Source organism: Akebia trifoliata, chromosome 5 (genome assembly GCF_017979445.1).
Source record: "Akebia trifoliata isolate Shusen 1 chromosome 5, ASM1797944v1, whole genome shotgun sequence".
In the NCBI taxonomy this organism is placed as follows: Eukaryota; Viridiplantae; Streptophyta; class Magnoliopsida; order Ranunculales; family Lardizabalaceae; genus Akebia; species Akebia trifoliata.
In genome coordinates, this window is record NC_141379.1 from 8,389,456 (window position 1) to 8,402,870 (window position 13,415).

Genomic DNA, 13,415 nt, shown 5'->3' on the forward strand with positions numbered 1-13,415 from the left:
AATTTTGTATATCTCGTAATGTTGTTTTCTTTGAGAATCAATGTTTCTTTTCTGCGCATGTTGAGTCATTTCTTGAGATTAGTATTCTACCTTGTTTTGATGAATTGACTCCTCTTCCTGAACGTTACAAACCTTGAACGGTATATACTCAACGTCTATCGACTTTACCCCTTCCCGAAATTGACTCTTCATCTGGAACTACTTCGACAACTTTTCCTAAGATTGACCTGCCATTTGAGATAGCTCTGATAAGTTCTCCCAAGCCTGACATGCCTCCCGAATCTACTCCTCTACGATCTTCCCAAGTATCACATTCCCCTGATTGGTATGGTTTTGATGCTATTTTGACTATTATTCCCATCCCTACATGTTTTTCCGAGGCTGTTAAACATGACTGTTGGCGGAAAGCGATGGATGAGGAACTTCGGGCTCTCAAGACAATCATACATGGGACGTTGTTCCTTGCTACTCTAATGTTAAAGCCATTGATTGTAAATGGGTTTACTCGATTAAGCTCCGTTTTGATGGGACTTTGGACCGATATAAGGCACGATTAGTTGCCCTTGGGAATAAGCAAGAATATGGAGTGGACTATGATGAGACATTTGCTCCGGTGGCGAAGATGACTACAGTGCATACGGTTATTTCTATTGCCGCTTCCCAGAGCTGGCCACTTCACCAGATGGACGTCAAAAAAGCTTTTCTTCATGGTGATCTCAAAGAAGATATTTACATGACTCCTCCTCCGGGCTTGTTTTCTTTTTCGTCTTCTGCTGTATGTAAGTTGAAACGGTCTCTCTATGGCTTAAAACAGGCTCCCCGGGCATGGTTTGAAAAGTTCAAGTCCACTCTACTTCACTTCTTCTTTATCCAAAGCCAATATGACTCATTTTTTTTTTGCAAGACACCGACTGGTCTCGTTCTTTTACTTGTGTATGTGGATGATATTGTCATTACTGGCAGTGACTTCACCTTGATTACCCACCTCCAGCAGCATCTTCAGGTTTCTTTTCATACGAAGGATCTTGGTCCTCTTACGTACTTTTTGGGGTTGGAAGTGCATACTGATTATTTGGGTATATTCTTGAATCAACACAAATATACCCAAGATTTGATTAGCCTGGCTGGTCTTCAGGATTCTTCTTCGGTGGATACTCCTATGGAGGTCAATGTGAAATATCGTAGTGAGGAGGGTGATCTTCTTTCTAATCATATTATGTTTTGACAGTTGGTAAGCAGCATGAACTATTTAACTATTACTCGACCTGATATTTCCTTCGTTGTCCAGCAAGTTAGCCAGTTTATGCAAACTCTACGCCATCTCCATTTAGCTGCCATGCGTCGTATCATTCGATATCTTCGAGGGTCACCTGGCCGTGGATTGGCCTTCCCAACTAGCTTTTCTCTTCGCCTTGTTGCTTATAGTGATGCGGATTGGGTTGGATGTCCTGATACTCGGCGGTTTATCACGGGTTGGTGCATGTTTCTTGGCGATTCTTTGATCTCTTGGAAAAGTAAGAAACAAGCTCACTTTTCTAAATCTTCTACTGAATCTGAATATCGTGTAATGTTTGCTGCTTATTATGAGATTGTTTGGCTTCGTGGGTTTCTGGCTGAGCTTGGTTTTTCTCAATCTAATCCTACTCCTCTTCATGCTGATAACACGAGTGCCATCCAGATAGCTGCTAATCCCGTTTACCATAAGCGTACGAAGCATATTGAGGTGGATTGTCATTCTATTCGAGAAGCCTTGGACACTCATGTTTCTACTAATCTCCAGATAGCTGATGTGTTTACGAAGGCCATGACATGACAGCGCCATCAGTTCCTTGTGGGCAAATTGATACTTCTTGATTGCCTAGCATCAATTTGAGGGGGGATGTCAATAAGATACAACATATATATTTAGCTATAATTAGTCTCTCTAGTTATAGCATGATTTTGTATTATAGTTGTAGATATCTGTTAGTCGATACAACATATATATTTAGCCATAATTAGTCTCTCTAGTTATAGCATGATTTTATATTATAGCTGTAGATATCTTGTAATTAATAGGAAGATTATAGTTTCCTTATTTAGTCTCTCCTTGATTGTTGTAATTGCTAACATTCAGCTTTGTAATCAGCCCAACAGTTTCTATATAATATGAGGAACCCTCACAATGAAAGGCATTCAGTGCAATTGATAAAAACACCCATTGGTTAATTCCTCATTTGAAACCTTAAGAACCAACCTTTTTTTTTTAATAAATCAAAGATCATTATTAATAGCACAGTCGAGGAGACCATGAACCAAGTGCAAGGAAAAGAAAACCAAAAAAGCAAAATAAAACAAAACGACAAGAATTAGCCAAACTAGATGATAATGTTACACACCCAATCCCACATGGCTATAAAGTCTTCAAAGAAGACCTAGTCTCATCAAAGACTTTACTTCACAAGAAGATAGATCCCAAGATAGCCAAAATGATGCCTTTGACCGACGATTCCTTCCCTTCAAAGGTTCTAAGATTCCCCTCCAAGATTTCCCAACAAAAGGCAAAAGGGGTAATGCTCCCCAATTTCCTCTTAAAAGCTGTAAAACTTAACCTAATTGAAAACCGTTCATCAACTAACTCCGAAAAAGATCTCAGAATACACACGCCACCCCAAAGAACTTTTGAAAATAATGCCAAATTTCGGTAGTGAACTTATAATGTAATAGTAAGTGATCCACGGACTCACCTTTCTCCTTGCATAAACTACAATAGTTAATTAAGATGATCCCTCTCTTCATAACATTGTCCAAGGCCAAGATCTTGCCTAAGGATGCTACCCATATAAAGAAGGCAACTTTCAAAGGAACTTTGGGGCCCCAAACTTCCACCATGGGGAAGGAGCAAGTATGCCTCCCTATAACCTCACAATAAAAGGTATTAACCGAAAACACCGCACTCTTACCCGAGTCCCAAATCCGCACATCTTCCTCTGCAAGGCTAAATACCACCTCTTGAACATCCAGAATTAGCCAATCCACTCGATCTATTTCCAATTCGTTAAAGTCGCGTCTAAAACCAAGCTCCAATACTACACTTGAAATTGAAGGTGTAAAGAAGGAAGATACATTTGCACCTTTTTCAATGACAAGGCAAATAAGTCCAAAAATTGGTTTTTCGAGGGAATACACCCATACCATCTTTCTTCCCAAAATTTCACCAACCACCCATCCCAATTTTAAAACTAATCGACATCTGATGAAAGCTACTTACCCAACCAAATCTACCTTCGCCAAACTTGGATGCTAGAACCGATCTCCAAAGACTACTCCACTTGGAACCAAATTTCCAAAGCCATTTATCAAGGAGTACTTGATTCGTCTTCTTAAGATTACGTATCCCAAGTCCACCACTCTTCCTAGGAAGGCACACTTTTCCATTTAAGGAACTTCTTACTTCGATATCTATTCTGTCACAAAACATCTTTAAACAACTAACTCAATTTCTTTTCAACGGAACAAGGCATAATAAATAACGAAAGATAATACAATGGAATGCTAGACAATGTGCTTTTTAACAAGGTTAATTTTCCTCTTTTGATAAGTACTTTGTTTTCCACAAGGATAATCTTCTACCAACTCTCTCTAAAATCGGATCCCAAATGACTTTGCTTGAATATGTCACTCGCAGAGGAAGCCCTAAGTAAGTTGTAGGAAAAGAACCCACTTGAGAACCCCATTGAAGCCCCAAACACCTCAATGTTATCTACAATCCTTGAAGCAAATAAAAACATCATTCAAGAACCGAACCTGATGTAAGGAAGCATCTAAAAGATGAACATATCATCCAGAAACTGGAGATGGGAAACAATCAAGCCTTGGGAAGCCACAACAAAACTTGATAAATCCCTATTAACTACAGTTTTACCCACCATCCTACCAAGGGCCTCCACTACAATAATATAGAGAAATGGGGATAAGGGATCACCTTGTTCAAGCCCTCTAGAACTTTTGAACTACTTAGTTGACTCCTTGTTGACTAGAATTGAAAAGGAAGTTGTGGAGACACATTTCATGACCCAAAGAATCCATCTTTGACTAAAACCCATGCTTTATCTTACAGGGTAGGACTCAAAACTTCTACCAAAATAACTTCCTCTTCCCAGCCCTCTTGAACCCTGTTTATGATAGCAAACCAAGGTCTAATAGAAACAACTACATTATGGAACCGAAAAGACAATAACTTTCTAAAGAAATCAAATGAGACTCCATTCACAACAAAAAATACTTTGTTGTGGTCATTGATGGGTATAAAGAAGAACTCTGAAGATCACCAGTAAGGCCTCTTAAAGCCTTTTTCACATCCTCCCATACCACCTCTGAATTAGAGACTTCAAAAATAATGGCTCTTGTCCAAACTCCAAAGATAACAACATCTTTAACGGTAGGCCCTACCTTACTACAAGAGGGCCATAGATCGATTGCACTAGACGTTTGATGTTTAAGGATTACAACAGGAGTTACAATAGCACCAACTTTAAGAAGTTCTACTGCAACTTCCTTCCATTCGTAGCCATCAAGGCTTCGGATCATCAATAGAATAGCCTACCTCTTGTCGCTGAAGTCTAACACCTGAACAAAGTTGCCTTTAGCATTGCTATCCAACTCAGCTAATAGAACTCTTGCATTCACTATAGACTTGCTCAGAAACTTTTTACTACCAATAATAGTCGTCAAAGTCGTCGACTTTTTCAAAAAATCGTGTTCAAATCGTTATTTAAAAACTGGCGATTAAATCATGAATTTTAGAAAAAGTTGCGATTTAAACAAGAGGTGTGATTTAATAACGACTTTATCCTGACTTTTAGAAAAAGTCGCAATTTAAACAATAAAAAATGTGATTTTTTTTTTTTTTGTTAAACAAGTTATTTTAAAAGGGTTTTCTCAAACACCATTTATTCTTAAATTTAAAATAGAATTTGACGATATAAGTGATATCACTCAGTAGAAAAATATATTATCTTAACATTATTTCGATTTTTTCCTAATTTTTTTCGTTTTTTTCAACTTTTTTCCATGTCAACTTATTCCTGAACCCCGACTTGGTGATTATGCCGCCAATACCACTAACCGCATGAATCAAAGCATTCCCAAGCCAAACCCCTTCTTTTTTAAACAGCCACAGATCAACTGGGCTTCTGCCTCTTTCGAAAATCTTAAGACCCTTTTGGTGGCTAGGTAAAAGTAGTACGGATCTAAATCCCATATTTAGTCGAACAAAGTGAAGAACTAGGAGATTTCATCATCATTGATCCAAGGAAGGCGTATAGACACCTTGAGAAGACGAACATAATGGAACAAAAGGGACAGATCGGATATTCTCTGATAAAATCACCCCAAAAATTATGAATCTCACCAAACCCACAATAAATGCACTGAGACCCAACTAATCAATTTCAAATGCAACATTCCTAGGTGTGGGCACAATCCCCTAAAGATCTCAAGGGAAAATCTCAACCAGTTATTTGTCCAACACGCAAACAACCCATCGTCTATCAGGACCAATTGTGTGGCGACTCGTCCCCAACAAAAAATTTTAAAATCCTTCTCAAAGACTGAGAAAGGGTTCTGAATTAGATAAAAGGTTCCCCCTGTTTACATCTAGAGAATCATTCACTATTCACCTTTTTTTTTTCCCTATTCATCTTTTTTCCTTAATCTTCCTATTACTGCCTTATTTCCTTCTAAGAAATAACTAACTTGACCATTGGAGTTCCTTTGGTACGCACCACACCAACGTCCCACCCTCCTTTCCTTCTCCTTCTCTCGAAAGAAAAAGGATTTGAAGTTTTGAACACTTTTGTTCTAGGCACAATCCTTGAAAGTGGAGTTAAGCTGAAGCATCCCTACCATTTGATTTAATAGTGAGTACCCAATCAGCTCCAACACTTATCTCAAGATGTGAAAGGCTAAAAATCCTCCACATCATCCAAAGCAACAAAATATGAAAAAGAAGATCATCCCCATTCTCCAATTAGGTATCTAGCAGCATTGTTGTAGGCATATGACACTTACGCCTTGAGGTACGTCTTGCAATGAGGGTCATTAAAAACGCCCCGAGGCATAAGGTTGAAAGCTAAAAGCAGCTAAGGCTTAAGCTTCAAATCAAAAGGCGCGCAAAAGGCATACACCTTAGTGTGAGGCATGAGTGAGGCACATGCCTTTTAGCCGAGGCTTACGCTTCACATTTATTTTTCTATTTTTTCTTTTTTTTTTAAATAAATTTTTTCATCTCCTTTTTATTTCTTCTTACTTATTGTTTTATTAACTAAGCAACATCTTATAAATTTCATCTTTGCTACTATTTCTTTGTTGCATGCAAAGAAAATTATTGAGTTGATTTGATTTATGAATAAATTTTTGTCCTATTCAATGTTATATAAAAGAAATTATTTAAAAAATATTTATTTATATTTTTACAATAAACATAAAATAATTATTTACTGTAGAAACTTTCAACTATTCAACAACTAAATATAAAATAATAATAAAAATATTATTATTTAGTGTAATGGATTAATACTTAGAATTCCTTTGTGTATTTGGTAATTGGGAATATGTGGTCGCAATTCTAATTTTTCAATTGTTTAATACTAGTAATTTTATATCTTGAATTATTTATGTAAAAAGGTAATGCATGTAAGGTTTACACTTTATGTCTCGAGGCTTACGGCTCAAGGCATTGGTCAATCAAGCGCCTTGCCTCACACCTCAGCATTTGAGAACATTAGTCATACATAAACAACAAAATCTGTCCTTGACTGTAGCTTATTAATATGTTGTATTTGCTTTCTCAATTAATATGAATGTGTGTGCAAAATCTTCCTCTCTAAAAAAAAAAATTAAATAAATAAATAAAATACTTTTTCTATGCTATATCAATAGGAAAACATATTTCTAGGAAGGAAATTATAAACTACAGGATACAGGTTGCGAATTGATACAACAAACATTCAACTTCCCTGATGAATAGCATCTAACATTTTACATAAATTAGTTCTTTCATTCCATAGCTTAAAGCTGCTGTACAAGTCCAAAAGCAAAGTCAATTACCATAATGAACAAAAGATGTATTAGCAGGGTTTTCAAACTCAGTAAATCCAGACTGAGTTGACTTATCCAAATAATCTCATTTGGGTGGATCAAAACCTTTAAAACTGGTTTAATTTTTTATAAGTATGCATTTACTTTTAAGTAATTGTTAATTTAATTATAAGGTGGATTAATATATTATAGATGGACAATCAAAAAATTATTTAATATTAGTTACAAACATTCAAATTTTTAAAAGTTGATCAATTTATTTAAAATAACACCCAAACCTAATGACTTGGCCGAGATTTTCAAAATATCAGATTAGTCATCTGAAATCTTGGACTAATCAATGTAATGGACAATTTACAGACTTTCCACCCTGGTTGCCTCCAAGACCAACATGACTTGTCTGAGTCGTCTCAGTCTAGGACGAGTTTTGGAATCATTTGCGTTATAGTGGTGCAACAGGAAGGCTTCCTACAAGCTATTTAACCAGCATTTGACATCTATACAACAAGACATACCCTTGAAAGCGTTAACTGAGTAATGTGAGCATGACACTCATACCAAATCACTAAGGGAATGAAAAAATAAATAAATAAATAACAAAAGATTTACAGTGCCTATATCCACTAATGAGATGAGAGCAATTCCCTAACCCTGAGAGAAAGAAATTACAAGCTGGGATATCTCTCCATACCTCTCTCTGACCTTCCAAACACCGAAACCCTAGTTTCTTATTCAATTTCACTCTCAAGTAACACTTAAAAAAAGATACCCAAAGCATCCCCAATTTCGGTATGTGTACAGTACTTCTATTTCATGTCGTGTGGTAAACCATGGTGGTCAATCACCAACTAAATTCAAGACATCTATTACAGAAGGTACAACTGAGAGTTTCATCCTTCCTTTAACATTCCTAACTTTCTATCAACAATACACCATTCTCAATAATAGCAAGGAAATCCAGAGAAACCCATTGAGGATAATCTTGTAACTCTATTCTAATAAACAGAAAGTATTATATTTACTTATAACAGAAGAAATGCATAACTGAGAGCAAATGCAAAAGATAGATGTACTACTACAACAATGTAAAAAAAAAAAAAAGTTTGATGACCTTTGTGGATCTGACTTGATTCAAAGACATCTCAAGTTGATGCTCAAGTTGTTCTAGCTCTCCTGTACCTAGTGAGCCCAACTCTTCCCCGAGAAGGTTTCTGCATCATACAGGGTTAAAGATTCCATAAGTGTCTCATATCAATTAATTGTTAAGTTAATAAAGAAATAGGTTCTCTCTTGGAAATATAAATCATACAAATCCCAAAATTGAATAAAAGAATTATTAAAATGTGAATGTTTAGATTCAGAAATAATACCTCTGAGATTGCTGCAGAACCTCTACTCTTGCTTTCAGCCTTAAATAGTCCTGGTAGCTACTCTGTTGGACGGCGTGGAAACAATAATACTGTCGTAAATTACCAAATCCTTACTAAAATAAAACTTAGGTGCTGGAGTAAAATGAAATTGACAATCGTTTGGGACATTGGTGTGCTTCTCACTCGTATCTCGATGAAAGCATCTATGGTATGCACATATCCACCTCAGCAATGTCTCAAACGATGTCAATTTCAATGTTACTTCAGCATTTTCCTATAAAAAAAATGCTAATAGATAAAACAAGGTGTGTTAGACATACCCCTCCATGTTTCAAAGAATCTTTGAGATACCCCTATGTTTTCAAACTGATAACATTGTCCTCATGAACCAAGTCTTCTATAATAGACTGATAAATAAAAAATACTCAAATGCCCTTTTCTTCAACCAGTGGCCAGAAGCCCGTAATCTGTTTTCTCAAATTCTCCAACATCTAAACCTCAAGGCATGATTGGATTTTTGAAGAGGTAGGAACCCATGGAACTTTGGGTAGAAGAATAAAAGGTTTTTTACAAAAGACTACCACGAGGTCAGAAATTATGATTTGAAGATAAGTAGAATAAATTAAATGAAATTTATCATAAAAATTAAAGAGCTTGAAGATGATAAATTTTTGAAAGAAAAAAAACAAAACAAAGGTTTTTTCTTGGTTTTTTTTTAGTAGAGGTTGAAGATGAGGCCATTTGAAATTAGTCTATGAGAGAAGATCGAGGTCAAAGGGGCATGAATCAATGATACATCAGTTTGAAATCATAATGGGATATCTTAATCCTGAGATTGTACTAGTAGATTTGTTTCAACAAGACTGAACCGATAACTAGTAGGAAGCAAACAGTGTGTTTGGCAAGATTAATTGAAACTTCTATTATGTCAATGTCGTGTATATATATTTAGAATTTAGATGATTGTATGTATTTGTTTATGTACTCTGAAAGTGTCTTTAAATGGTATATCAACAGCAGAAATGTACATTTAAACGATAGCAAAAACTTAATGAAGCTTCATATGTTTTTAGGAAGTAAAAAACAATTTAGACTTTTAAAATGCAAAGGTGAGAAGATTAAATTACCTCCGTCTCGTTGGCTGATGTGCTTGCTTCCACTGCACGATAATTACATTGTTGGTACCTTTCTAGCGTCTTGGACATACTTCAAGCAGAAACAAAGAAAGTACATTGAGAAGGGTGACAGCAGTGAACATCAATAGAGGTGATGTTGGATCAACCCATGTTAATCTACAAATTTCTAGAGCGAGACTAGGAGAGTTTAAGTTGAAACAGTTGACTTTATTAAATCCACAAATACGTCAAATATGATAAATTAAAACATCTCCATACCGAATATGAATGAACATATAATTTACTAATATATTTGGGTAAGTGAGCATCAACAATCAACCAATTCATAGATTATTTATAGAAAATTTTTCCAAAACGTGATCGACTTTTGATGAAATTTTGATTCTGGCTCACTGTTCATTTTAATTCTCGAAACATGAATTGCGCAAGTTTTTCTAAGTTAAAATCTCGCTGGTTATAAAAGTGACAATCTTGCAATTTCGCTACAAAGTAGGGAGATCGTCATTATATAAATCAGTGAGATTGTCACTTTAAAAGAAATAGAAAAAAATCAGTGATCTCGCTAATTTATATCAGCAGGATTGTCACTTTAAAAAACCTGCGATCTCACACTTCATGTTTAGGGAATTAAAATCAACAGTGTGCTGAAATCAGAATTCCGTCATATTTAGCTCATGAAATGGTAATTTACCCTTATTTATAAGCACCAAGAATCATGACCTAGGTACCCATTTGGATCAGCTCTCAGACCCACCAATCGTATCAGAATTTATTCAAGATATATGCACCCTTACGGATAATTTTCTTTCTTGACAATATTTCAAGGTCCCAATCTGTCAAAACCATTCGTTTGAAGTTTCTTCCAGCCACATCTTTGAAACATAATGATCTCCGTATTCAAGCACTCATGTCTAAAATAAACATCGTTTTCAATTATCTCAACGAGCCTCACCGTATTGTTGTATATGCACAAAAACACTCTTCGAACTGTTGCAAGACTTCACCCTAACCAATGCCCTTAATCCCCCACTTGAGAATCTTCCCAAAAAATATCCAACCCATAGACAAACTCCACCAAACTTTCAAGTTGTAGACTAAGAAAAAAAAAAAAAACAAACCCCACAAATGTAAACTCAAAGTCCCTAATGTAATCAATTTTAACTAAAAACTCAATTGTTACCTCTTTATACTGTCATAATAGTCACAACCCTTTAATATATGTACTTAATTACGTCAATACAACTCTTATGGTTTCATTACTTTCACAAAACCAACCCATTTAGTTTTTTTTTTTTTTTTTTGTGTGGGTATTGTCATATTCTTTGCCTAAGTCAATAAAAAGTATACGACTCTTTTTATTTTTTCTCTGTATTTCTCTATCATTTACCTAAGTGGAAATATTCGTGGATGGTTGACCTACTTGGTATAAAATTAAATTTATTATCTGACATATTTGTTTCTTTTTTAAAGTTTTGTTTAATCACTTTTTCCCATAGTTCATATTGTAATTCATAAGTTAAATATTTCAATAGTTGGCACAGTTCAGATATCACTTTTATTCTTCTCTGATAGGAAGGTTATTAGTAAACTAAAGTGTATCCACCTGATTAAATTCTAAAAGTCCACTACATCTCTAGCCCAAATGGATTCAAACCGTGTAAAAGAAAGGAAAGCCTTTGTTTTACTCTCAAACGATGAAACAGGTCTACTAATATGGTATGGTAATGAGATCCACACATTAACATAACTATAATGGAGATCCAAAACTCGGAGTTGATTCAACTTGACTCGATCAGATTTCGAAATGATTCCACTCCAAAGCTTGATGGAATCAATTTGGGAATCATCGAATCAATTCATCAACTCAGTCGAATTGGTTAGAAAATCCATGAGTTGGGTGGGAAACTCAACGAAGTTTTGCAGTTATATTTAATAATTTTTTGGAAAACAGAAAAATAAACATTATTATATATTTTAAAGAATAATGCTGAAGTGACCTCAGGCTGGAACTTCATATTGCTCTTCTTGATGTGAAAGTGCATGAGAATCATAGATGTTTTTCATTGAGATACGTGTGTATGGTTGCTCTCCACTTTCACTTCAAGAAATGCGATATGAGGTTCTGGCTTGAGGTCACTACAGCACGACTCTATTTTAAAATATAAAAATTATAAATTTTTAATGATCGATGCTATGGGCACCCCAATTTCTTAAATTATTTATCACACCCTAATGGAAGATTAGAACACAATCTTGAAAATTCAAACTTTACAAAGGCTTAGCTAAAATTATAATCTGAACATTATACTACTCTTTAAACAATTTCAGTAGTTGTTTACAATTATGATAAGGCTCATAAAGAATCCTAAATTTAAAATATAAATGTAGTTATAAAAAAAAAATAGAGAAGTTCTATTCGTACACTAAATTTTACTTATTCTCAAATCATTTTTTTTTTTTTTAATTTTTAATTCGGGTGTGAGAATTGGGCTTCATGGAATTACATATTAATGGATTAATAAATTTAACATAGGAAAACTCAGAAAAAGATTTACTTTCATACATTAAAAAAAAAAAATCAACGACATCAGTCTCCATGCGTAATCCATGGGTACGAATGCAATGTTCTATTCTAGGCATGACATAGATAATGTACAAAAACATCCAGAGAGGTGTGTAGAGAGCTCGCTTTATCTACGACAAGTTACATCCTTTGTACCCAGAATCATGGACAGACTGAAGTTTGGATCTCTATGTACTAATAATACAGCAAAATGTGTCAGAAACCCAAACTCAACAGTCCAATCTAAGAACGATTCCTTGTACAAAAATCGTAACATGAAACCATAACCATTGGATGAAATTAAGAGGTGGACCAAATGACTAACATCATGAAAAAATGACTTGTGAGGCAGTGATAATACAGGAAAATGCGTCAGAAACCACCAAACTCAACAGTCCAATCTAAGAACGATTCCTTGTACTAAAATCGTAACATGAAATCATGACCGTTGGATGAACTTAAGAGGTGGATCAAATGACTAACATCATGGAAAAGATGACTTGTGAGGCAGTGAGGGCCATCCGTACATTGAATGACCAGTCAGAAGGAGAGAGATGGAAAGATTAAGTACATAGTACTACATAGGGTTTGTGGGAGACTTTCACGATGGGTCCATTGGAATTTGGAAGAGGAGGTCTGCCATTTTTCTATCTTCCTTCATTTAAGATGGCCAACGACAGAGAAGCAAAGTGGGAGTTGGCTAGCCATGTTGGTAGTACATAGGTAAGTGAAGGCCATCCTCGATTTCGACTGTTTTTTGAGTCTGGGTCGTGTTCAACAAGGGAAGAAGGTCGAAACCCTACTCCTGCTCCTCAAATCTAATGACATAGATCTTTTAATTAATGCATTAAGAAAAGGAAATTCTTACTTCTACTTAGACATCTGTGCCTCGAGATTTGATTTGTGACAGTGTGGTTTCAACCCACCTTATTGGGTGTATCGGATCTGATCTCTTGTTTCTTAAAAAATCTTTCTAAATTAAACGAGAGATGCTAATCTTCAAGACTTCAATGGAGTGATAACTATCTTCAAAAACAGGTCAATATCATTCCTTATTTTTAGTACTAAAATTAACAAGGATTCTATAACTATTTTTCCAATTGTATTTTTGTAAATATTTTCTCAGACTAATATTTACAAATATATATATGTATTAAATGAACTCTTTCTTTTTCTACTAAAAATTATTAAAAGAATTACCGGTGGCAGGGTTGTAAATTGTAATCTCATTGAAGTTTTGGAAGTCAGCATTTCCCCAAATTAAAA

At 35.2% G+C, this 13,415-nt stretch overlaps 1 protein-coding gene across 2 annotated transcripts in view; it reads right to left on the reverse strand.

The window, feature by feature from the left end:
- The window catches only part of LOC147401385 (agamous-like MADS-box protein MADS2), an 80,796-nt gene that overhangs the window by 48,233 nt on the left and 19,148 nt on the right, over window positions 1-13,415 (reverse strand). Inside the window, exons 2-4 of one of the 2 annotated variants that reach the window (XM_086442678.1) lie at window positions 9,578-9,656; window positions 8,451-8,515; window positions 8,192-8,291 (exon numbers count right to left, since the gene is read on the reverse strand). In XM_086442678.1, coding sequence (XP_086298804.1) covers window positions 8,192-8,291; window positions 8,451-8,515; window positions 9,578-9,656 — 244 coding nt within the window. The remainder of the gene's footprint in view (window positions 1-8,191; window positions 8,292-8,450; window positions 8,516-9,577; window positions 9,657-13,415) is intronic. The other variant, XM_086442679.1, reaches the window with a different exon arrangement.